This window comes from Rhodnius prolixus, unplaced genomic scaffold (genome assembly GCF_049639745.1).
Source record: "Rhodnius prolixus isolate KJV_2025 unplaced genomic scaffold, Rpr scaffold_2, whole genome shotgun sequence".
In the NCBI taxonomy this organism is placed as follows: Eukaryota; Metazoa; Arthropoda; class Insecta; order Hemiptera; family Reduviidae; genus Rhodnius; species Rhodnius prolixus.
This window is the reverse complement of record NW_027411592.1, coordinates 40,671,232-40,699,164: the sequence shown is the minus strand read 5'-3', so window position 1 is coordinate 40,699,164 and position 27,933 is coordinate 40,671,232. Positions and strand designations below refer to the sequence as shown.

Genomic DNA, 27,933 nt, shown 5'->3' with positions numbered 1-27,933 from the left:
ACTGTCTTTTGGGATTCGCAAGGAATAATCCTCATCGGCTATCTGGAAAAGGGTAAAACTATTACAGGTGCATATTATTCATCGTTATTGGACCGTTTGAAAACCGAGCTGCAAGAAAAACGCCCACGATTGGCCCACAAAAAAGTCCTTTTCCATCACGACAACGCACCAGCTCATACCTCAGCAGTTGTGGTCGCAAAATTAATGGAATTCCAACTCGTTGAAAGGCAAAACGCCTCAGGAGACTAAAGAGAAGCTTGATAAACATTATGGTGAGTTCCAACTCGTTTCACATCCCCCCTATTCTCCAGACTTGGCTCCCTCGGACTACTATTTGTTCCCCAATATGAAGAAATGGCTGGCGGGAAAAAGATTTTATTCAAACGAGGATTTGATTGCAGAAACGAATGGCTATTTTTCAGACTTGGACAAATCCTATTATTTGGAAGGGATCAACAAACTAGAGCAGCGTTGGACGAAGTGTATAAGCCTAAAAGGAGACTATGTTGAAAAATAAAAAAGGTTTACCCCAAAAAATTAAGTAGTTTTTATTTTTGCACGGACTTTTCAAACGACCCTCGTACTTAAATAGTCATACGCAAGAGGTAGTATGTTATTGGAAGAGAGATCCACAATATCAATCGTGACACCTTAATGTTTAAGACTGTCTGCTATGAAGTGGACTAAAATTATGAGAAAGAACCCTGATGGTTTACAAATTGTCTCTGGTTATTTTGATTTTAAAAATTAATCAGATGATGCTAATTTAAACAAAGTGTCTGGTAGGTAAGATAAAATGACGGTCACCATCTTAATCTAAAAGTTCATGATAGATTTTTTTTGTAAAATTTAAGTATAATAAAGATAAGGAATAAAGAATATATTTATTTATATTCAAATAAATATTTTGAACTTATTAGAAAGAAACTAAAGAAGGATTGAATAACTAATAAATCAATTATCTCTTAGTTCTACCATTGATGTAATTAATGTAAAACTGGTACCCGTTTTTGTTCATACAATTTTGGTGTATACAAAAATCTAGTCCTGTAAAGAGTAGCTGTCGTCCTTCAACCCGTAACTATGGTCTGCGAAAGAAACTTAAGATTTCTCTGTTGCACGATGAACAGGTCGAGGAGGCTTCGGCTAAGTTAAAGGTACATAATAAATATTGTACACAAACAAAACACTTATATTGCATAAACAAAACACAAGAAAAATACAAAGAGTAAAAAAACAACTAACGCAAACGCATAGAAGCACATGGAAAAGATATAAACATGGCGAGATGTTAGAGACAGGTTAACCAACATGTACATACAATCGATTATAAACTAAAACTTTTTCTAACAGGCTAAGAGAACGAAATAGATGAAAAAAAAGAGTCACTTTATCCCTGCATTTTTGAAAGGCAGGCCTTTTTAGGTAATTGTCTTAGGCAAACAAACTGTATTCATCTCTGCAATCAAACTCTTCAACTAAAGTGTGAATACTATTTAACTAAAGGTTAAAATTATAGATGTACTCTCGCCTTTTTTATAAAAATAGAAGATTAACATTTAACAATAATAAAAATGAAAAGTTTGTGACATGAAAACAATTTCACCAACTCAATTATTTGCTAACGGAAGGAAGTTATTTCCTTTGTTATTGTTTTATTTTATTTTTTAAGCTCATTGTTTGATAAAACAATTGTTATAACTGAACTATGCTAAATAATAATGAATGCCTTTAAAATTTGACGTTTGGCTACTAGTGCGTGCATCGTTGATAACTAACAAGTTGATATCCTAAGTAGTTTTATGTTGTAGAACATCTTCTAAAATTACGTTTTAAATATCCTTCCAAGTTAACATTAGGTTATGATAAAGAGCGCTTTATTTATCATTACTTATTTGCTAATTATAGTTTGGACAAAAAATTATCTTCATATTATGTAATTTAAAGACATGATAAAGATTATTATCACATTAAAAAGTTCTATTTATAACATATAGCACTACATCTTTAAGTCATACTTATTTCTATAATATACAAATATTACTTTGATAATGACCTTTTATGGATTATAATGACTGAAATATCGATTGTATATCAGAGATATTAACACTCCCTTCCATAAATTTTATAAACCAATCCTACCATTTAATCTTTGTCCAAATATGGGCTCCACTCAGTCTTATCGCTAATAAAACAGTTCATACTTCTTAACAGTAGTCGTTACTCGCTAGTGCCTAAACCTGTTTACCACATACGATATTATATAAAATGAAACAGTTTCAAAAAGTCTAACTTTTTAGTTCGTTTGGTGGAGTCAAATCATGGCTCCACTTTTCGCACCTTCAATGTCAGAGAGAGGATTCCTCTGCTTCAGGTATGTGCTCACCAAATATTCACTTTGTTTAGTAATATTTGGCATTTTTGTGGAAAGTGATTTTGAGTGGAGCTGAATTCTAGTCAGATATGTTTCATAACTCCACCAAAGACAAACTTGTTCAAAATAAATTACATAAATAATATTTAAATGTGATTGTGAAAATATGATTATTACTCCGATTGCAGCGTAAAAAGAGTTAAGACAAATTGTCGTAAAACATAGCATTTTACTAAAGATTTTTCTAGTTTTTCAATTTACGCGGTGCAATAAGTTAATTCTATATTATCTTTTTAGTTAGGACTGTCTGCAATTCTTATGTGGTGCAGATGTATCTGCAGCATGCGAAAACCGGCTTCACCAACTAAACGCAGAAGAGTCGCTGGAATTCTGTAATTCGTCGCCAGTAGTATTGAGAATTTTGGTTATTTTTGGACATAATATGTCGCAGTAGTTATCCAGTTTATCACTATGGTGACAATACAAAAAAGAGCGTTTATGATAAACATGCGGCATAACCAGAACTCACAATGGAGAAAGGGTCAGCGTGGAAAAACTACTGGCGAGAAATAATAGAATTTCTACGATTCTGAGGCGTTTGGTCGATGTAGTCTAAATAATTAATAAATGTCTAAATGCTTAATACAGGGAGTCACCCGCAATGCTTAGATGTATTGTGGTATTAACTTCTATTACCTCGTTCTAAGCTTTGGATTTTACTTAATTATAGTAAAACATGTTTGCTATCCTCCCTTTGTCGTCGACACCTAATTGGTAGTTGGACGTAAAGCCCCCTTAGGCTTTATTTAAAAATAGGCATTATTTTACATAATACAAGGGGTTTGGTCGTCTCTTTTAAAAAAAAGTGTCAACTTAGTTTTGCATCGGAAAACAAAGTTCAATGAGTAAAATTTTGTTTCTACTGCAATAAGACGAGGTTACAGCATAATTTTTTTTCCCATCTTATTGTAAGTTGTAGTATTTAAATTAAAAATAAATCCTTAAATTTTTTGTTTAAGTAAAAATCACTGGAACATTTTTTTATGTGTGTAATATTTTATAAGCTATGACTGAAAACATGTTTACATAAAAGAAATTCAGTATTCTCAATACTATTAGTCTTTTGTACTTTGAACATGTTTATGAATAATGTTTACTTTACAATGTATACAATTTATTTATTTAGTGTATACTATGCTTATAACTACAGACATGCTAAGAATGGTGTAATATAACTACTAAAAGACATGCTCAAATTATGTTTGTACATCGTTAAGGAATTTTAATAATTGATATTTTAATTAAATAGATTTAATGAACCATTACGGATTAATTTTTACAGTGTGTAATGAGCTAAATATTTAATTGCATAATTGATTATTTACCTAATATATAAATGTGTTACATCGCCTTTCGGTAACTGGTTTCTAGCTCATTTTTAAGTATCATTTCTCGGTAATTAAAGTCCATTACGTCCGTACGATAAGTACAAAATAAATATAATTATAAAATTGTGATAAGTTTTATCTAATCTACAGTTTGACTTTTTCATTATAAAAATATAATTATAATTAAATTTTTATTATTGTTTTTAATAATAATCGGTAATTACTTTTTATTGCAATAGTATTCAGCTAGATTTTCTTTGATTTAAATCTAAATATATTCTAGGAGATCCAATTTTTTCTTGCCTACATCCATTGCAATCGCTTACACCAAAAAACAGAGAAAATATGGCTGTCATGTGGAATTTTCAAAATGGATTTCTCAAAGAAAATAATATTTTGTGAGACCCTCAAAACAAAAACAAAAATAAATAACAAACAAATATTTGTAGCAAATGATGAGACCAATATAAGTAAACATTCGCTTCAAATTTACAAATCATACGATTCACTAACCCTTCAGCTCCCTGAGCTAAATGTTCTTTTTCTTATGTGTGATCGTGTTGCCACAAAATATTTCTGACTCTAAAATCAGAGAACTCTAATCACAGATCACTGAAGCTTGAGCTTCCTTTTTAATGAATATTTTGTGATACTAAGATCATCCATTGCAACCTTACGACTTAAGTGAAGCAATTTGTTGATATTGACTGCAAAGATTTTCTTAAAATTTTCTCATACTAGAATTACATATACAATCTTATCACTTTTGATTGAAACGTTCAATTAAGTGCATATTTAGAACCAGTTACTGCTTCACTGTTTATAACCAAGCAATGTTAACAGCTTTGGTTTTTTGGAATTTCCTCGTAATAAATTTCACTTTCATCTTGAATGTACTTGTAGGTACTACACTGCTCCACAAAAAAAGTGGCGCACTTTAAAAATGCGTTATTTTTTCTTCAATGTAACTTTTTTGTTCTACATTTCATTTTAGTTAGCAAATATAAGAAGTATAAAGTTACGGGAAGGCTAAAATAAAATAAAAAATGATCTAAAAGAAATGAAAACCTTTAATTTAACAAAAAAGTATTTCTCAGCAAAAAATGAGTTTGAAAAAAAATGTATTTCTTCCGATTAAAAAAAGAGAAAAAGAATTTTAGTAACGTGTATTGCTCGTATTACTGCATCCAATCTCCTCGGCAAACTCCTTATTAAATTTCTCACGAAATCTTGTGTTAATTCCTGCCATATCTCCACCAGAGCCCTCGCAAATTCTAAGCTCCTGGGAGGATTTTTTCTCCATCTTAATCGCCTACCCAGCTCATCCCAAAGATGTTCAATAGGGTTTAAATCCGGGCTGCGTGCTGGTCATCTCAGAACATGAAAGCCAGTATCGTGGAGATATTGAACAACACAGGCGGCAGTATGTGGTCGGGCATTATCTTGCATAAAAATAAAATTCTCCCCAATAAATGGTGATAGGGTATCACATATTGCTGCAAAATTTCCCTCACATACAAATCTGCCTTCAAGATTGCCCTGTTGAACACGTGGAGCTCAGTCTAAGCCCCCATAGAAATCCCAGCCCACACCATCTCTGAACCACCTCCGAATGGTAGTCTACCAGAAATATTGCACGGAGCGTAGCGCTCCCCAGGCCTTCGGTAAACTGGGTAAACCCATAAGATGCATTGAGAACAAAACGAGACTCGTCTGAAGAGAGAACGTTTCTCCAATCGTCCTCAGACCAGTTGCGGTGTTTCCTAGCGAACTCTAGACCGGCTCTCCGAGGATCTACGGTGAGCAATGGTCCTGTGGCTTGCTTCCTAGAGCGTAAATTCATTTCAGCGAACCTTCTTCGTACGGTTTCGGCACTGACTGAAACTCCACGAACAGTAAGCAGTGTTTGAGCTGTTTCAGAAGCAGTTGATGTACGATTTCTTAGAGTGTGAATTGTAATAAATCGGTCATCAAGTGCTTCTGTGGCTCTTGGTCGACCCGAACCTTGCCTGCGAGTGCAGAGGCCTGTCTCCCAGTAACAATGGATGGCTCTACGGGCGGTGGTCTCAGGCAACCCTAACGTTCGTGCTGCGTACCGCTGACTCCGTCCATCCTCAACTAATGCAATAATACGAGCCACTTGCTCTGCTGTAATTCAGAGTTTGCAATGCTTTCAGCTTGAAAAAAGTAGAAACGCAACTGTAGAGGTCAATAAATTTATTTACTGTTGTGTTAAAGTTCACGTTGTTGTTTACACAAAGACCGAAGGGGATTAAACGAGGAATTTCTTCTCTATTTACAAGAAACTTTGGACCTTGATTCGATTAATTGTTCCCTGACAGGTAATGAAAATAATTAAAACTAATAATCTTTCCCCAAAATGTGATAAAACAAAAAATTAACGCTTTTTTCAATGTGCGCCACTTTTTTTGTGGAGCAGTTTATTTCGTATTATTAGTCATACTTGATCACCGTAAACTTGCCACTTCTTTTCAAACAAACCAAGCCACAAACATTTCTGTTTTATGGTCCGCTTAAGCCAAATATCTTGGTGGAAAGTCATAGTAAATGTACTACTTAGCACCTTTTAACTTCCTTGTCTTATGAAGAATGAATAGCTTAGTGCGAAATGTTCTAAATCTTGGGAGAATTATGGGATCATGTTACCTAATCTCACACAGAATCTACATCTTCTGGGATAAATTTTAAATCTAATTTATCATTAACTTGTATAAAAAACAAATCTCTTTAGCTCTTAACCATTAAACTCTTCACTATCTCCAAATATCATGATGTTTCTTTTAAGAATTTCTCGCTCAGTGAACCCAATTTGCGTATGCCAAGATTCAGCTTTATTTTTTATGTAAGTTATATTCTCTTTCAAGTTGGACACCATTAGCCTCTTCTCCTTTGTAACTTCATTCAATGTAGCATTTCACACTGGCACATTTTTAATTTTATTCATAATATCCATATTAACAAAATATCCAGTTTTTTAATCATTTTTGTTTAGAATTCTTAAAATCCGCAAATTTATTTTGCTGAATTTAAAATAACACGGTTTTTAAGCATATTCTGTTACAAATTTGTTAATTATAATGAGCAGGATTCTGTGTTAGATGAGGCTAAGGTTGGAGCTGGTTTGTGCAGTTCAAGTCTATAGTTCAGATTCAGCATTTGTTCAGTAGAGTCAATTTGATTTGTAAGTCGAGCATTCTTTTGATCATTTGGTAACTTGAGTTCCTGTCTTTTGAGGCAGATGTAGAAGTTCTCGCAGACAGAACAGTCCGAGAAATTGCAATAATAAGTTGGAGGAGGTTCGATTGAGGTTTTACTTTCGTTGACCTTAATTCTCCATTTGCGAAACCAGGATTCGAGAGAGTATATGAGGATGAAACTTGATGGAGAGGACTGCAAGTACAGGATCTAAATCATAACGAAGGCTATACTTGTGATTGAGAATAAGATCTATCGTGTTCAGATTTAATCGTCAAATTAGAACATTCTGGTTTATGGCAGCTCTGCCAATGTGCGGTAGAAATAACCAGGAAACTTCAGTTATCCCTGAACATAACTTATGGCAAGCCTTGCCACATCATCTAGTTATGAAGGATGGACATCTGGCCCAATTCAAAGTTATAAGTTACCTCAGAAAGGGAAAAAATTGTGTGAATGCTGCAACAGTTTATTTAAACCCAGCTTATCGTTTAAACTAAAAATAAAGTAACGAAAGTAAATTCTGCTGCAGCTCAATAATTAATGAGTATAATGTAATAAATTATGCGAAAAATATAAACAAACTGATGGCTCACTGTTTACTAATAATCACAAAAGTGATAATACTGTTATCTATCATTTTTTTTATTCCATGATGTAAACAAAATGCCCTATTTATTTATTTTTGCAATTATCAAATGATTCATATTTATCAACCGCTTTTTTTATCCTGGTAATTTAGTTAAAATGAACTGCTTAAAAGAAATTGTATCTAAAACACCACAATATTGAGTTTAAATAACAAATAAATTAGTTATTTTTTATTTTTACTTTCTCTTACTAAATACTAAGTAAAGGTGGCGCCTTTTTTAACAATTATTAAATTCAATAGAGACACTATCTATTAACAAAAAATTAAAATAATTGTTATGAAAATATGAACTTTATCAATTTTTTTTCACTTCAGATATGTTTAACTATTGTTCCATTTATTAATATAAATTAACTTTTTTTTCTACTTAAATTAATTCTTAATTAAAAAAGTAAAAAAAATCGAAGTATTTGTCTATGTTATTTGAAATAATATGTCTGCATGTTTATGGAAGTTTTAATTTTTTATCATTTCCTCACGTTGTAAATGTGAAACAAACAAATTTATTCATCATATGCGCATATATTTGATTGCTGTCTAGCATGCATTTAGCATTTAACTACATTCAGATTTCCTATTTTAATGGAGCTACACTTGTAATCTACAAATGTGACTTCCCTGGATTGTTCATTATTGTTAACTACTCTAACTTGAATTGTTCATTTTGCAACTGAAAGAAAGACGATTATGTGCTAGGTCTCCAGTTCAAAACCTTTGGTTAAATTCTGATTTCATACTTGTTGGGGAAAAAAATGATATTGCATCTGTACAAATAAATAAAGACAGGTTGAAAATATGATTAGGTTCACAGTGCTGAATAATATTAAAACTGTCCGGTAGGACAGTTGTATAAGGGTTGATCGTCAAAAACTGCACGAAAAAGCGTAACGTTGAAAAACACCCAACTTTGACAATTTTTTTCTCTTTTTCTATAAAAGATAAAATTTCCAAATTTTCTTTAAAATATAGGGCAAATCCTCCTTTATGACTGTAATTTTTTTGCAACCACCCAGATCTAATAGATTTCGAGATAAAAGTTGCCGAAAATGAGCAAAAACGGCATTTTCAGAAATTATTGTTGTTCTTGTTCTTGTTCTTCTTACCTTTTTTGTAAACTACGTAGCACCTAAACGCGTGAACCGATTTTCATGAATGAGGTATCATTCGATTCGGAATTTTATGTAGATGTGCCTTTTGGGGGTCTCAACGCTGTATATCGAATGGGAGAGGAGTTAGCCCCCTTTATGTAAGACCTCCTCTAAAATTATTATTACTAATTACTCTGTAAATCTGGGCCCGATTTTGATAAAATTTGGTAGGATGATAAAAAATGTGAAGGAAAAGTTAATGCAGCAAAATTACTTATATTATATCAACTAAGCATGAATGAAATGTTGGGTACTAGCTGATTTGTGTACCTTTTGGCGTTTAATCAACCCTTATACTTAACATTTTAAACTGTAAGTTTTTGTTAAGGAGATCTTTGATAGGGAACGGATTAGCTATGCGGTTAGCGTACTGGACTCCCACGCGGAGGTCCCGGGTTCGAATCCAGCTGCTGACCCCATAGATTTTCTCTTCCTAGGAGCTTCTTACAGCTCACTGTCCGGTGATGGACAGTGTTGTCTGTAACGGGAGGACACTGTCCGTAGGCCGGCAGTGCACTGAAAAAAGCTCCGGGCGCCAATAACCTTAGATGTTGACGCACCTTAAATCATTAAAAAAATATATATATCTTTGATTTGATTCCATATAGCATTATTGTATTATCCCTAACTGGTTTCGGACTTAGGGATTTCCGAATTTCCACATCCGCCAAGACAGGATGAGAGATGCCAGCCATTGCTGGCTAGATTTCAGTAGGAGAGCATCGCCGTTTAAAGCAATGTGGTGGTTCGCCTCTTTCCAGACAACTGGTCCATTACCGGACAGAAAGTTGAAAAGGGTTTTTTAGAAAGAGTTGAGAAAATTTTGACGGTCAAATCTGGGATCTCCGCGCAGGAGACCAGTGTCTAACTGCTACAACATTGTTGTTCATTTCATTAATTAACCCATTCAATACAGGGTGATCCATTTAAAACGCACCAATCGCTAATAACTTTTTAGGAAAGCGGAATTTCGAAAAAACCCATGAAGTAAACTAATGGTTTTTTTTTGTCTAGTTTTCAAATTTTTCACCCCCGATGCTGTATCTTTATTTTTGGCGGAGTTACGGCCAAAAACCCGATTGGAGTTACATAAGGACCACTGGTTTTAACAATGATTGTGAAAAATACATAAAAAATTGTGAAAAATGACGTTGACCCTGTTTCGATATCCCTAATATGTATTAGTCGAGATATTTAAGACCAAAGTTACAATTTTATCTATTCGTAATCGGTTTTCAATATTCATGTTCCACAAGAAATACACGTTTTGGGAGGTCCTTTGACTGCAAAAAATGATATTTGTGACGCAAAGAACAAAAATAATAATAATAATAATTAAAGATTTTAAAATATGAAGTGTAATGTAATGGTTGTGGGATAAATTTGTTTTATCATCAAATAAAAGCAATCATCACATCATTTTAATGTCCAGTGGTCCTTATGTAACTCCAACGGGTTTTTGGCCGTAACTCCGCCAAAAATAAAGATAAAGCTTCGGGAGTGAAAAATTTGAAAACTAGACCAAAAAAACATATAGTTTACTTCATGAGTTTTTTTCGAAATTCCGCTTTCCTAAAAAGTTATTAGCGATTGGTGCGTTTTAAATGGATCACCCTGTATATATTTTCACTTTTTAGTTCACATTTGCCGAGATTCTTTAACATTTTGATAGGTTAAGGAAAACTAGACTCATAATAGCCAACGCTTAATCTTTAATATGCTTAGGATTCGATTAATATTGTCACAAGTAAAACGGAAAGCCATCAGCAGAGAATTTGGATGAGATAATAGGAATATTGACAGTAACGTACATTTCCTTTTTCATCTTTTTTTTAAAAAATGGTGCAAAATAGACACCTTTAATCATGTTATAAATATTTAGGAAGTGTTCTATTGGAATATTATTTTTATCTTAATTAGTTTGTTGGGAATGTGGAATAATTGCATGGCAATGTTTTCTGAAAGGGAACCGGTATTTCTTTGAAACAGTGCTAATTACCCAAACAGCCTGACTTTTTTAGCTCACAGTTCAAGGTTTGTTTAACATTGTAAGTCACTCATTGGTTTCTATAAATAAAGAAAGGTTAAATCTAACCTTGATATCCCTTAATTCTAATGTTATGTTCGATTAAAAAGAAAAAAGAGCAGGCCATTTCCTAAATATGATACGAATTGATTGTTTATTGCACAACTAAAAGTTGTAGTAATATGGTACAGCAGTTCACTTTCTGTTGTTTGGGTGAAAGTAAATTACTGTAGATATAATGTGTTTAGACATTCTTGACGGTGCAAAACCTTTCTAAATAATAGATCGAAACTGTGTTACCAGTTTTCTAATACAATTTTGTGAGTTGTCTCCTCCAAAGAATCTGTAATTGTGGCCTGCAGTTTAGATTCGTTGCCGTTACTCTAGCACTTACATTGAATTCTTCATTAAAATAATCAGTTTAATTTTATTGATTATTCATTGCAATAATCGTTTTAAACAAGAAGGATTTAGTTTACTTAGTTTCTTATATTTAGTTTGCGGGTCTTGTAACTATGTTATGAGATAGTATTGTCCACTCAGGGCGCTAGTCTTCTCAGGGGTTGACGCGCATAAAATAAATAATAAAAATCTCTTTGATTTGAGATTCAAACTATTCAGTAAAAATATATTCATTTTGAGATGAGACTAAAACATACTTTCAATGAAACATTCACTTCGGAAAAGTAAAAATGAACGAGCAATATGAGAAATTAGAACAAATTTATTGAGGTTACAGCTATATGTAAGCAGTTCTGTCATTATCTTGTGATTTAGAGCTCAACATTAAAAAATAAAACATAATTATGATAAACATGTTATTTTAATCATATCTATCATTGAACCGAAAAGGAAAGAGAATGATATCTACAATAATCTTTTTTGATCCATTTTTGATAAGTTTTGTTGATAAACCTTAGGGCTAGTTAAGTTGAAATACTTTTTGCTGCACCTTAACGACCTCTTTAAAGTACACATTATCGATGGAGCTGGGCGAATTGATTCGAAGTATGTCATCGCTGTAATTCTCCAACAAACGATCTTCTTGATACGTTATGCCGGACATTCTAGGTTCCTTTCAGTTGCATAATTAACTATTTTAATAGTTTATATAACCTAGCAACAATTTGGAGTAAAGATGATATTGTAAAGAATAAATATTGGAGTTCAGCAAATAGTGATTGGGGTGCATTTTGCCTATAGGAATGTGAATTTATAAAATCTTGAGGGCATTTCTAATTTATGGTGAGCGACCATATTTCGGCCCCCATAGTAGAACATTGAAAGGAGATGAGTTTTAAAAGTTTTTAATCAGCTGCTAAAATGGCCAACCACATCCTATACTTTTTGTTAAAATGAAAAATGATTCAAATTTAATTCGCTATATACAATTATTCATTAATAAATTTACAATAGTTATGATGCTTTTACTTATTTATATAAAACCTCTGATTTTATTTATTTATTTTTGTTAATCTACCAACAATGCGTTTGCTTCGTGGAGCACTTATTATTTTTATTATTAATTCATACAATTTTTTTTTTATTTTTACGTTTTTTTCTTTTATAGGAAATCTGAGTTATGTCTGACGGAATTAACAGGAGATAAAAGTATTTCAGAAGTTTCAAATCTCCGGACCTTCACCTGTTTCACCTACTTGTATGTTTTATGTTATTATTTATTGAAATTTTGGTGGTGGTATTTATTGCTGGTTGTTTATTTTTAATGGTAATTACCTTCTCTTATCTTTTTAAATTTTTGTAAACAAAAAATTCCAATTGTGGTGATTGGGGTGTAATTATATGTAACAAAAGTGGTGGATACAATTGTGGTGATTGGCAACGTAACTGCAATCCCATTCTCATTGCTCTTTCAGTTGTTGAAGATTAGGACTTGAAACTGCTTTATGGTTGATTAAAATGAATAGGGAATATCAGTTTGATATCAGCCAGATAGCTGTTAATATGATGTAGCCATGGTTAATGCGAGCGTTGTATGGTGGTGTTATTAGCCATCATTGTGACTTATTGCATCTAATTTACCGTGAACATGTGTTGCAAGTACACTATTTTATAACAAAATAGTTTTACAAACAATGTATCTTGTTGTATTATGTAAATACGAGGGTCGTTTGAAAAGTCCGTGCAAAAATAAAAACTACTTAATTTTTTGGGGTAAACCTTTTTTATTTTTCAACATAGTCTCCTTTTAGGCTTATACACTTCGTCCAACGCTGCTCTAGTTTGTTGATCCCTTCCGAATAATAGGATTTGTCCAAGTCTGAAAAATAGCCATTCGTTTCTGCAATCACCTCCTCGTTTGAATAAAATCTTTTTCCCGCCAGCCATTTCTTCATATTGGGGAACAAATAGTAGTCCGAGGGAGCCAAGTCTGGAGAATAGGGGGGGGGATGTGAAACGAGTTGGAACCCTATTTCCATTAATTTTGCGACCACAACTGCTGAGGTGTGAGCTGGTGCGTTGTCGTGATGGAAAAGGACTCTTTTGTGGGCCAATCGTGGGCGTTTTTCTTGCAGCTCGGTTTTCAAACGATCCAATAACGATGAATAATATGCACCTGTAATAGTTTTACCCTTTTCCAGATAGTCGATGAGGATTATTCCTTGCGAATCCCAAAAGACAGTCGCCATAGTCTTTCCCGGTCGAAGGAACGGTCTTCGCCTTTTTTGGCGCAGATTCCCCCCTTGGTAACCCATTGTTTAGATTGTTCTTTGGTCTCAGGAGTGTAGTGATGTATCCATGTTTCATCCACAGTGACGAAACGACGCTTAAAGTCCTGCGGATTCTTCTGGAACAGCTGCAAACCGTCCTTGCAACACTTCACACGATTTCGTTTTTGGTCAAGCGTGAGAAAATCACTCGACTTCCTCGATTCAAACGAATGCCAAACACAAAGAAATAGACCGATCTGGCTGAAACTTGGTGTGTGTTCTTCCAAGAGATGCTACTAACTAAACATAACCTCGATACGCGCCAGTAGTGCTATCTCTCTGACTTTGCACGGACTTTTCAAACGACCCTCGTATGTTTGCAAAATTTATTAAAAACGTTGAGACGCAAGTTTTTGAGAGTATCTTTTCATTTGAAATGTTTATTTGCCCGGAAAAAAACACTTTCAAAGTTTCTGAAGGTGAAGTAAAGTTTAGACACTTCTTTTAGCACTATTTGAATACTTTAGTCGCTTTTATCTCATGTTTTAAATTTATTAAACCCATTCTGAATAAGGACAACCGATAGTCTAACATTTTTTTTTTGCAATTTTTCCGAAAGTAACTCAGTGGTTTTCATTAAATCTGTACCCGTAAACTGATCTAACATTAGCTGGAAACTATTTACAAGAAAATTCATTTTACGTACTTCGGTTTAGTAAAGGTGACCTGGGTTCGCGTGTAAGCCTAGATTTTCTCCCAAAAGAGTCTCTGAATCATTATCTCAGTTTTTTTTTTATGTGGGAGATCAATAAGAAGTCCGGGCGCCAAAGGCAACAGATGTTGACGTTCCTAAAACTAACATTTAAAGAAAGAAACAAAAAATATAAAGATAAGTTCTTAATTGGTGGATGATAGTACAGTTTTATCTACTTGGATTGAGATAATCGATTAAAAAAGAAGAAATTTAGGCCAGTGGTTTTATCGAATTTCCTTTATTTTTATTTTTTAAATAAAATTCAATATATTGAGAAATATAACACTATTGTATTGTTTTATCTAACTATAATAAAGGCAAAGTTGAAAAAAATAACATAAAATTAAAGATAAATAAGAAGAAAAAGATTTTTGTTACAAATTTGAGAAGAATTTAAATGTATTCAGGATTGGGTTTGCAAATAAAAAAAAATATGTGCCGGTAATATTTACTAAATATATGTATATCACGGTTCGCCTAGAACGATTTTAATTGAAAAGTTCACCAACATTAAAAAAAAAATTTTCTCCTTATTATTTGGGTCAAAACTAACCAAAATCGACTGAAAACCAAATCGGTTTACGTTGCGGATTTTTTTTTTTTAAATTTTTTAGGTCAAAAAACGGCTTTTTTTGCATTGTTAAGCTTAATAAGGAAAAAACAATACAGTTTTTTGCAAAACCAATGCATGCATTTTGAAGCTAAGGGAATTTACGACAGATTGTTGTATTTTATAAATGATAAAAATGAAATTTCGACATTCAAAATCAATAAAAAAGAAATTTTTGAGCAAACTAAGGCAAAAACAAGGTGTTTCTCGCATTTCAAAGCTTACTTAACAAATAAATCATCGTTTTTTTGTGAAAGGGAATGGGACTTTTCAAAAATGAGAAAAATTCCCGCAAAATACAATATTTATACACTGGGAAAAGGGAAATTTTCCAATTCAAATTCATTTAATGAAACTTTTTGAATTAAAAGAGCCCAAATAATTTTTTATCGCATTGCAGGGCTTAGTAACAAAAAAAATTGAAGTTTTTGCTATTGGAGACATTGTGATTGACATCAGAGGTTGTAAAGAACTCAATTATTTTTAAGTTTTTTTAGTCAACATTTTTTACTTTATTTGAATAAAGATAGATACGAGGTGTGTTCAAAAAGTAACGGGAATTTTCGTTTTTTGAAAAAAATATTTATTTATTCATCTACATTAATATTGTCGCCTTCAAAGTAGTCCCCTTCGCATACAATACACTTGTGCCATCGCTTTTTCCAATCCTCGAAACACTTCTGAAACTCGATCTTTGTGATAGCTTTCAGCTCTTTCAGCGATTCGCTTTTAATGTCATCTATGCTTGTAAAACGACGGCCTTTTAATGTTCTCTTTATGTTTGGAAATAGAAAAAAGTCACATGGAGCCATGTCTGGCGAATATGGAGGCTGGGGCATCGTTAAAGTTTTGTTTTTGGCCAAAAATTCACGAACAAGCAATGAAGTGTGAGCTGGTGCATTATCGTGGTGCAAAATCCATGAATTGTTTTGCCACAAATCCGGGCGTTTTTTTCGGATTGCTTCACGCAAACGGCGTTGAACTTGTAGGTAGTACTCCTTATTGATTGTTTGACCTTGTGGCAAGAATTCATGATGCACTATGCCATTAAAATCGAAGAACACAGTGAGCATAACCTTCACATTCGACCGCACTTGTCGAGCCTTTTTCGGTCTTGGCGATCCAGAATGCCTCCACTGGGAGGATTGAGCCTTAGTTTCGACATCATATCCGTAAACCCATGTTTCGTCACCTGTTATAACACGTTTCAGTAGATCCGCATCGTTGTCGACTTCATTGAGTGACTCTTGAGCAACTTCCATTCTCCGCTGTTTTTGTTCGAAATTCAACAATTTTGGAACAAATTTTGCTGCCACACGTTTCATACCCAAAACATCCGAAAAAATTTCATGGCATGAGCCAATTGATATGGCAACATCATCAGCGACTTCTCTGATTGTGATTCGGCGATCGTTCATAACCATTTCTTTCACTTTTTTCACGTTTTCATCGGTTGTTGATGTGCTTGGACGTCCAGGTCGTTCGTCATCTTCAACGTTTTCGCGGCCATCTTGGAAACGCTTATACCACTCGTAAATCCTTGTTTTACTCATAGCAGACTCACCATATGCCTTTATTAACATTTCACACACTTTATTTCATTTTTTACGCAAAATTTAATACAAATTCTTTGATCCCTTTTTTTTAACAAACAAAAATCGCCAAGCTCGAAAAACACGTCTAACCTTAACGGCTGCCACTTAAGAAGTAAACAATGAATATTACTGAAAATTTTATCGTACTTCAGGGGCATGTGTACCAACATAATAAAAAAAAAAAATTTTACAATCAGACTCTCTAAACCCGCGAAATTTAAAAATTCCCGTTACTTTTTGAACACACCTCGTATTCATAGAAATTAAATTTTCACAAAAAAGACATTTATGTACATGTACATAAATATAAAAATTTAAAGTAATTATAAACTTAAAGTAATTTAAATTTTATTTTTTAACAAAAATCTCAATAATTTTATCGTGAACAACGATAGTACAATACTTTGATGTCATATATTATGATATAAATTATTTTGTCAACAAAAGAAATTACAAATGATTACAATTGTAAACAACAATAGAACGAAGAAGTCTTTCACCATACTTTGGTATTTCCATGCCGTATGGTACTTGTACTTTCCTATGAGTTTAATAAAGTATTTAAAAAAAAAAAAAAAATTGTAATCATTTGTCTTTTAATTCAAAAAGTTTCATTAAATGAATTTGAATTGAAAAATTTCACTTTTTCCAGTGTATAATATTGTATTTTGCAGGAATTTTTCTCATTTTTAAAAAGTCCCATTCCCTTCCACAAAAAAACGATGATTTATTTGTTAAGTAAGCTTTGAAATGCGAGAAACACCTTGTTTTTGCCTTATTTTGCTCAAAAATGTCTTTTTTATTGATTTTGAATGTCGAAATTTCATTTTTATCATTTATAAAATACATCAATCTGTCGTAAATTCCCTTAGCTTCAAAATGCATGCATTGGTTTTGCAAAAAACTGTATTGTTTTTCCTTATTAAGCTTAACAATGCAAAAAAAAGCCGTTTTTTGACCTAAAAATTAAAAAAAAAAAAATCCGCAACGTAAACCGATTTGGTTTTCGGTGGATTTTGATTAGTTTTGACCCAAATAATAAGGAGAAAATTTTTTTTTTTAATGTTGGTGAACTTTTCAATTAAAATCGTTCTAGGCGAACCGTGATATTAATACAATAATATTAAATAATTTAGTAGCATAATTATGATTTATAAAAATATAATATTGTAGAAATTACAGGAAAAAGTTCTGCTGATCTAGTGATTGATCTTATTTAGAGTTTTTCGCTCTGACTATGATGAATTGTTTGTAGTGATTACTTTCTTAAGTTGAGAATTGATGATGGATTTGGAATGATTAAATCTTGATTAATATTTTTATATTTAACTCTGCTAGCCTGAGGCTTATAAAATATTGTTTGGATGGAAATAAATTAATTAAATATTTCATTTAGTTCTGGTACTGTGAGCCATAGTAGCTGGGTAAGTTAAAGGAGAGGATCGCAAAGCTAATTTGTTGTACTGTTTTCCCTTTCCGAACTTGACATTGGATTTGATTTAATGGGCTAATGCCAAAGAATCAGCCAACGCCAGTACGATGTAACGCTCGCCTCAAAAAATAGGCATTATTATTTCACTATTTCTAACATTACTTTAATTTCTTAGACTGCTTTGCAAAATCATGATGTTTTACAATCGAGTATTCATCCAAAATCATATTCATGCTCTCCTGTGAAAACGTTTTCGTCAAAAGTTGTTTGAAACAAAAAAAAAAAAAAAAATCAAAACGAAAAATCGAAGAAAGCAATTAAAGAATCAAAGATATTATCCAGCATTGCGGACCTAACCACATTTTCAGAAGCACTTAAAGTTTAATGATCTATTTCTAACTTCTTGAACCGTGGGCTTTTGTTACATTTTTTTTATTTTTAGATTAAAGTTCAACTTGTTTTTCTGGATATTCATGTCTAAGGCCCAAATGATTTTTTTTTTGTTTAAATCCAAGTACAACTGGCTTAATTCAATAAATTACTTGCCCTCCAAGGTAATTAAATTCGTTGTTTCAATTTCAGGTTAATTTAAAACATGTCAATTTGGAAACAGTCAGGGTAACTACATAAATAAAATTTGTTATTTTGATTTAATTAAATGTAGTATTTCCGAAAGCTAAGGAGCGATGATACGAGGTGTGTTCAAAAAGTAACGGGAATTTTCGTTTTTTGAAAACAATATTTATTTATTCATCTACATTAATATTGTCGCCTTCAAAGTAGTCCCCTTCGCATACAATACACTTGTGCCAGCGCTTTTTCCAATCCTCGAAACACTTCTGAAACTCGATCTTTGTGATAGCTTTCAGCTCTTTCAGCGATTCGCTTTTAATGTCATCTATGCTTGTAAAACGACGGCCTTTTAATGTTCTCTTTATGTTTGGAAATAGAAAAAAGTCACATGGAGCCATGTCTGGCGAATATGGAGGCTGGGGCATCGTTAAAGTTTTGTTTTTGGCCAAAAATTCACGAACAAGCAATGAAGTGTGAGCAGGTGCATTATCGTGGTGCAAAATCCATGAATTGTTTTGCCACAAATCCGGGCGTTTTTTTCGGATTGCTTCACGCAAACGGCGTTGAACTTGTAGGTAGTACTCCTTATTGATTGTTTGACCTTGTGGCAAGAATTCATGGTGCACTATGCCATTAAAATCGAAGAACACAGTGAGCATAACCTTCACATTCGACCGCACTTGTCGAGCCTTTTTCGGTCTTGGCGATCCAGAATGCCTCCACTGGGAGGATTGAGCCTTAGTTTCGACATCATATCCGTAAACCCATGTTTCGTCACCTGTTATAACACGTTTCAGTAGATCCGCATCGTTGTCGACTTCATTGAGTGACTCTTGAGCAACTTCCATTCTCCGCTGTTTTTGTTCGAAATTCAACAATTTTGGAACAAATTTTGCTGCCACACGTTTCATACCCAAAACATCCGAAAAAATTTCATGGCATGAGCCAATTGATATGGCAACATCATCAGCGACTTCTCTGATTGTGATTCGGCGATCGTTCATAACCATTTCTTTCACTTTTTTCACGTTTTCATCGGTTGTTGATGTGCTTGGACGTCCAGGTCGTTCGTCATCTTCAACGTTTTCGCGGCCATCTTGGAAACGCTTATACCACTCGTAAATCCTTGTTTTACTCATAGCAGACTCACCATATGCCTTTATTAACATTTCACACACTTTATTTCATTTTTTACGCAAAATTTAATACAAATTCTTTGATCCATTTTTTTTAACAAACAAAAATCGCCAAGCTCGAAAAACACGTCTAACCTTAACGGCTGCCACTTAAGAAGTAAACAATGAATATTACTGAAAATTTTATCGTACTTCAGGGGCATGTGTACCAACATAATAAAAAAAAAAAAATTACAATCAGACTCTCTAAACCCGCGAAATTTAAAAATTCCCGTTACTTTTTGAACACACCTCGTATTTGCCATAAGTTCGCATTTGTGCCATAATTCGGGTGTTAACTATAAGTAATCTTGATAAAAGATATTCTTTGGCTCTGAATTAGAATTGTATGAAAGAGAATAATGTATACTGTAAGTTGAGAAGATTGCAGATTACCCAGTACAGGTACTTTTTTATATCAGGATAAGATTGATCAATTTATTAACAAAGATATGATCCTTAAATTCCAATTTTCCGTAAAAATTATTTTAACTGGAGGTACCAATTGGTTTTTTAAAGATACTAACAACTATCTGTCCAAGCAAGCACGAGTGAGCCTCCAAGAATTCACTTGCATGCATTTTTAATTTATGACCTTTTTTTTAAGCACAAATATCAATGTTTGATTTTAACAGTTGCCAATCAAGGAGTTTGCGCTTTCTGGCGGCAACTTCTCATACTTATTGCTTTCTAGTATCTCAAATTTTGTTTTATAAAAACATTAAATCACTAACTATTTTAATTTCTTAATGAAACAATTCTTTAGCTGTAGCAGATTGATTGAAGCTACTGTAATTTTTAGAAATATCGGGAATTGACTACCCACAAGACTTTTTTATTCAGTAATTATTACAATTAAGAATAAGAAACAAATATGATAAGATTAAGAGTCTGCTATGAAAACTAGTAATCTTACGAATCTATTGAATTTAGACCATATACTGCGAGATGTGTTTTCTCGTACTTAAATTAAATTCTAATCGGGTGTGGAAAAAGAATATTGAATAGGCTTGACGGCAAAAAATCAATTTCGTATTACCTTTTATTAGTTTTTGTATGAAATGAATGTTCAATCCATAGCTTACCATGATTGATTGGTTGAATGTCACTTTTAAGCTAACCCCTGGATCACAAATTTCCTTCTTTCCATGAACCTAAGTTTCTGCAATTTGGGGCCTGATTGACCGGGTTGATGTTGCTTTTGATAAAACATTCGAATGTACCAGTATTACGAGCTACAATTGTATAAATATTTCGATGCATCCTCCTTTATAACCTCGTTTATCTAATATTTCCTGACATTGGTATTGTAAACTTTAGCAACTTTTGGTGTTTGGTAAACGTACTCTTCTTTATTTGTAAGGAAGATCATAAAATATTTCTTAGTGATGTTTCTATTTACATTAGGTGTGGTTCGTTCCTCTTCACGGAGAGCACCTTCAACACCTCTTTACATAACACAGTCTAGTTTTTGCCAATGATATTTTTTAATAAATATTCCCTAATCGATGTCAATATCTTACCTTGCACTAAAGACTAACTAAAAACATTTGTAACTTATTCTTCTACTCGTATTTGACGACTAAATTTATTATGATAGTCGAAAATAAAACTTTATTGTATCGGGGTCAATTTTTTTAAGTGAACTTGGCACAAATATTCCAAAGTACGCTTAATTTAGCATTAAACGTTGTTTTATTTCTTTTTATATTGCCCTGTTTCACAGTTCGGCTACACAGGAATATAGCGGCTCGTGCCAAATAGTGTCTGGGTAGTTTAGTAGTACAAGGTGGTTAAATAAACAATTCATCTTAGAAATATTACAGTGCAAAGACTATAGTTATTAATAGAAAAATATAATCGTTCTTTTTTATTACATCTCAATTGTTCTAAATCAAACCAAGTAGGTGGGTGTTTTATTTCGTTACCCTTTTACGTCTTTAAATATACACAAAGATCAAACGAGTTAAATTTAGAATATCTGTGATATTAACAGCAGTAATTTTTTATTTATTACAAAAAAAAAACTTAGAGAATGTAAAATAGAAGTTTGTTAGAATCACAGTTTTTCAGTGATCCCTCGGTTAAATGAAAATATTAAGGTAAGGTTTTTCAAAATTCTGATGAACAATTAAAATACGAGGGTCGTTTGAAAAGTCCGTGCAAAAATAAAAACTACTTAATTTTTTGGGGTAAACCTTTTTTATTTTTCAACATAGTCTCCTTTTAGGTTTATACACTTCGTCCAACGCTGCTCTAGTTTGTTGATCCCTTCCGAATAATAGGATTCGTCCAAGTCTGAAAAATAGCCATTCGTTTCTGCAATCACCTCCTCGTTTGAATAAAATCTTTTTCCCGCCAGCCATTTCTTCATATTGGGGAACAAATAGTAGTCCGAGGGAGCCAAGTCTGGAGAATAGGGGGGATGTGAAACGAGTTGGAACCCTATTTCCATTAATTTTGCGACCACAACTGCTGAGGTGTGAGCTGGTGCGTTGTCGTGATGGAAAAGGACTCTTTTGTGGGCCAATCGTGGGCGTTTTTCTTGCAGCTCGGTTTTCAAACGGTCCAATAACGATGAATAATATGCACCTGTAATAGTTTTACCCTTTTCCAGATAGTCGATGAGGATTATTCCTTGCGAATCCCAAAAGACAGTCGCCATAATCTTTCCGGCCGAAGGAACGGTCTTCGCCTTTTTTGGCGCAGATTCCCCCTTGGTAACCCATTGTTTAGATTGTTCTTTGGTCTCAGGAGTGTAGTGATGTATCCATGTTTCATCCACAGTGACGAAACGACGCTTAAAGTCCTGCGGATTCTTCTGGAACAGCTGCAAACCGTCCTTGCAACACTTCACACGATTTGAAAATCACTCGACTTCCTCGATTCAAACGAATGCCAAACACAAAGAAATAGACCGATCTGGCTGAAACTTGGTATGTGTTCTTCCAAGAGATGCTACTAACTAAACATAACCTCGATACGCGCCAGTAGTGCTATCTCTCTGACTTTGCACGGACTTTTCAAACGACCCTCGTAACTGGAGTGAACTCTAAAACTAATCTCTTATTGGATCATGAATGTTGACGTAGCTTCCCAGCAAACATCACCGCTTGGCTTACACTGAAAGAGCAATGTTCTAAGCTTCTTGACGAACACTCTAACTCGAAGAATGTTTTGTCAAAAGAAATAATTAAGCGGAACCTAACCTGGTACAAAAAGCTAAAAATACAGTACTGGAATTGGTCTTCGCCGTAATGAGAACAACGTCTTAGAATTTTTACAGAATCTGTCTGAACGTATCATGGAAGAACTAAATGCAGTTAATAAATTCATCCTGAAGGTGGATTAGAGCATCATTCTATTTAGAGTGTAAATATCTTGTGAGATCAGAGTACTTGCAGAACCCTGGATGTATAAAGCACGTTGGGGACTCCTCAACCTATCAGGTATCAGTCATGGAAGATAGCTTAAAAAACCCAATATAATTTAAATGTGGGGGAAGATCCATTCCATTTCATTTTTACATACAACACTTAAACAGCGGCCAGTTAACATGCTAACAAATTACGAAATTCCTAAAGCATAAAAAATGGAACGGCCTGTGTCTGTTTATATTAAAGGTCTGGAAATACAGAGAATGTTTGATTTAATTCCATTTTCAATTTGGCATTGTTTGTAAATAAAAGACAACTGCTAGCAGACAGATATACCAAAACCAGTAATGGTGTTTAGCGTATTCTAAACCTCTTCGCTTATATGAAATGAACAGCTGCTAAGGAAATTTGAATTGTCATCAATCATGAAGCTTTTGACCACTAGAAATTGCAGAATTTTTAGAATAAATTTAACATAGGCCATCACTACACCGCCCAATATCTGCTAAGAATGAATTTGTCCTGTTTATTCTTGATTTTGTTTTGTCTAGGATAGTGTAGTGCATATTATATTCTCTCTTAAACCGTGGTCATCTTACTAAGTTTCTGTAATTCTAGGACTGTTAAACAGCTTTTAAAGTGAAAGTAAAATTCTCCAGCCGCGAGCTATGATGAACTTTTCTGTGAATATGGAATTAATAGTTTGATTGATATGATATTATTAACTACGACGGAAAAGTGCAGAAATTGTTTAGTGTTGCAGAATTGCAGCTATATTATTTTAAATAAATTTTGTAACAAGTTCTATTTTGAAACCTTCTAATAAGTTATTTACATTCTGAATTTGACTATCAATAGTTCTCAGAACATTTTCAAGCTTGATTTTTTATTTAAACTTATTACTTTGTTTACTACAATCCTCAAGGTTCTATCGTTTGTTTTTTGTTTTTTTTTTTAAATTATCGAATCTTTACTTTTCAAAAATGCATTACTTTTATGAAAAACTTTAAAAAATAGAAATTATTGAAGAAATTCTTGATGATGGACTAACGATTTTTTTTTTCAAAATCCGAATTTTAGTTCCACACTTGACTTTCATTAATAATAACATAGCAGGTAAAACCATAAAAGAATCAATTAAATGACTCTTTAGATGAATGCCTAAAGTAAATTCACAAAAATTATGGTTAAATAGTTATTATAAAATTTAAAGGGATCAGCTTAAATGATTTCTGAAAAAATTATGGAAACTACGAGAACCAGTCAGGAAATTAGCACTAACAGTCGAACTATATTCTCTAAACTCTAAATTGTAACAATATTTTTTATTTCTACAATTACAGATGTTGTATTTGAATAGAACTCTGAAATACTGTTAGGAAAACTAATCCTCTGCTCTTAAGTAAGTATTTTCTTAGGCAAAGTATTTTAAAAAAGTAATGTTCGAACAAGTTTTAAAGTTTATCGCAAAATATGACGAAGTGAAAAATCTGGTGTGTACTTATGACCGTAGCCAAAAAGTTTAAGCTTCTTGCAATCTTTTGTATTTGAGATATATATAAAAAAAATTGCATTATTTAAAAAATTAGTCACCCATAAAAGTCAACCTTCTATTTCTATATTTTTGCCCCTCAAGTGACCTCAACACGACCTTCCGATGAAACCTCAATGTCGAAAAGTTGGCACGAATCACCAGTAAGAAGAAATAATAGGGCGAAATAAAGAATAAAATTTCGCAAAAACTTACTAACAACGTAAACTACTTTAACTATTAATGCACCAAACTAGTGGAGGTCAATATATCGAACTACGAGTTGGCCGCTTTTCCTTGGTTACACAAATACTAACCACTCTCTTTCTAGATAGTCTGCCCTCCTCACTTGATTCAAAGTTCTGCATTTATCGATGTATAAAAATGGGCTATAGAACTATTCATACCAACTCATTATTTTTTCTGAGCTATCTTAATGCCGTGTCCATTCGATAGTTTTCCTATTACTTTTTTTTATTGGCAAATACAAACTTTGACTGCATCGATTTTTAGCTTAGAGCATCAAATGTACACCGGAGGAAGTAATGCATTTATTGTGAAAATAAAAAGTATATATTGTTGTTAATGTAGTTTGAAGCTAAGTGAAGCAGAACACATTATTTCTGCGCTGCTGAATTTACAGAGAAAAAAATTATTAAACATTGAGTTTTCCCACGATTTGTTGCTCAAAACATCCAATTTTTGAGATTTTCTACTATGTAGGAATATTTTGTATTTTAAAAATATTTTGCATATCAAGTATTTTACAAGCAGTCTATTTTATAAATTGAAAATGGTGGATAGGTCAATAGCGCTGGACAATATATTTGATTTTATCTGTTGGAGCACGCTTGATTAAATTATGCCTGTTTTGTTACGAACTTTCATCCATTATCAGAGATTCAGAGATAGAATAATAAGTTTGGTGTAAAGATTTTGACTTCACCTATAGTTCCGCCGTTCTTGCGAAGCATTATTTCCGCAAAATTCAATCCTAGAAATGTTATGCGCTTTACTATAGCCCCAAATTTTCTATATATAATGCACGAATGGCGTAGATTAACTAAGTATATAAAGCAAACTTTACCTACAAACTAGCGAGAAACGTCTTATGCCGGTACTATACGAGGGTCGTTTGAAAAGTCCGTGCAAAAAAAAAAAACTACTTAATTTTTTGGGGTAAACCTTTTTTATTTTTCAACATAGTCTCCTTTTAGGCTTATACAGTTCGTCCAACGCTGCTCTAGTTTGTTGATCCCTTCCGAATAATAGGATTTGTCCAAGTCTGAAAAATAGCCATTCGTTTCTGCAATCACCTCCTCGTTTGAATAAAATCTTTTTCCCGCCAGCCATTTCTTCATATTGGGGAACAAATAGTAGTCCGAGGGAGCCAAGTCTGGAGAATAGGGAGGATGTGAAACGAGTTGGAACCCTATTTTCATTAATTTTGCGACCACAACTGCTGAGGTGTGAGCTGGTGCATTGTCGTGATGGAAAAGGACTTTTTTGTGGGCCAATCGTGGGCGTTTTTCTTGCAGCTCGGTTTTCAAACGGTCCAATAACGATGAATAATATGCACCTGTAATAGTTTTACCCTTTTCTAGATAGTCGATGAGGATTATTCCTTGCGAATCCCAAAAGACAGTCGCCATAATCTTTCCGGCCGAAGGAACGGTCTTCGCCTTTTTTGGCGCAGATTCCCCCTTGGTAACACATTGTTTAGATTGTTCATTGGTCTCAGAAGTGTAGTGATGTATCCATGTTTCATCCATCCTGCGGATTCTTCTGGAACAGCTGCAAACCGTCCTTGCAACACTTCACACGATTTCGTTTTTGGTCAAGCGTGAGAAAATCACTCGACTTCCTCGATTCAAACGAATGCCAAACACAAAGAAATAGACCGATCTGGCTGAAACTTGGTGTGTGTTCTTCCAAGAGATGCTACTAACTAAACATAACCTCGATACGCGCCAGTAGTGCTATCTTTCTGACTTTGCACGGACTTTTCAAACGACCCTCGTATAATATAAGCGTTTTTAACATATGAGGTGTGGCTACTAAATAACGAGACTATTGCTGTAAAACATTTTATTTTAAATTTATACATATTTAGTTGTTAGCACCTTCAATATACACCCCACCCCTATCCCTACAATACTCCATGCGAATTTACCATTGTTCGAAACCGTGCTGGAAGTCTTTTTCTATGAGCTCCTGCATGACGCGTGCCGCTTTTTCTTTCACAGCTTCAACGGACTGAAATCGTTTTCCTTTTAATGCAGATTTGACTTTGAGAAAACAGATAAAAGTCATATGAGGTCAGGTCAGGCGAATAAGGCGGATGGCCAAAAACTGGGATGTTGTACTTGGCTAGAAACGTCTTGGACAGACAATGCAGTGTGAGCCGGCGCGTTGTCTTGATGGAGAACCCATGACTTGTTCTTCCACAAATCGGGCCATTTTTCCTTACTCTTTCACAGAGTTGTGCAAGCACCTCACTGTAGTAATGTTGATTAATTATAATCGATATTTTCATCCGTTTTGGACGTGGAAGGGCGACCCGGGCGGTCATCATCTCCCCGACGTCTTCTCGGCCATCTTGGAAACGCTTGAACCACTCAAAAACTCGCGCACGCGATTAATATTCATCGCCATAAACTTCTTTTAATAACAGCTAAGTTTCAGTAGCGGTTTTACCAAGTATCATGTGAAATTTTACAATTCGTTGCTCTACTACATGTGTAGTATCATGTTTTCGGCAAAACGAAACTAACACAAACGACGGTTCCGGTAAGACAGATTTCTTTCTCTACAATCACGTGAGATGCTGCAATTGAAAAATAAGGCTTTACGCTGCACAGCTGTCGGTCGTTAGGATTTGGCGCATGCATAGTTCTGTAGCAGCATCAGTCTCGTTAATTAATAGCCCTCCTCGAATATTTCTGTTAGTCCAACCTTCTATTCAATATAACTATTTTAAAAGACAATAACAGATAAGAAACAATGCAAATGATTTGCAACAATCTTTTTTACGCAAACAATAATATTTATTGCACAATTTTACTTTATGGTAGGTAATATAAAGTTCTAAAAATGATAGTAATATATCAAGGTGTACGTGATTAAAATTTCATTCAACAGTTTGTGAGCAGCAGCTAGCAGGTGTAGTGAATAAAGAACTCTGTTAAGCTTCATCACATAACAATGGATAGGTCAAAGGTTACAACTCCAATTTATTAGTACGACGGCTGGTATGTCAGTTGCCATCTTTAAACCAGACAGTACGCGACCTCTCTTTATTTTATCGAAGTTTAACGTTTGGAATATTAAGTATAACCCACTTGGCTAATTTTTTTAATAATGGTACTAAAACAGATCCTATTTTGGAAGTTCTCTTTAGCAATTCGATA

At 33.7% G+C, this 27,933-nt stretch overlaps 1 protein-coding gene across 5 annotated transcripts in view; it reads left to right on the top strand.

The window, feature by feature from the left end:
• The window catches only part of LOC141449656 (serine/threonine-protein kinase NIM1-like), a 112,575-nt gene that overhangs the window by 53,169 nt on the left and 31,473 nt on the right, over window positions 1-27,933 (top strand). The window contains exons 1-2 of one of the 5 annotated variants that reach the window (XM_074119281.1): window positions 2,208-2,374; window positions 12,375-12,464. The exons of 1 other annotated variant lie outside the window; for it this stretch is intronic. In XM_074119281.1, the coding sequence (XP_073975382.1) occupies window positions 2,322-2,374; window positions 12,375-12,464 (143 nt within the window). In that variant the 5' untranslated portion in view covers window positions 2,208-2,321. Of the gene's footprint in view, window positions 1-2,207; window positions 2,375-12,374; window positions 12,465-27,933 lie in introns of those variants that run through there. 3 more of the 5 variants (XM_074119277.1, XM_074119278.1, XM_074119279.1) reach the window with 3 other exon arrangements.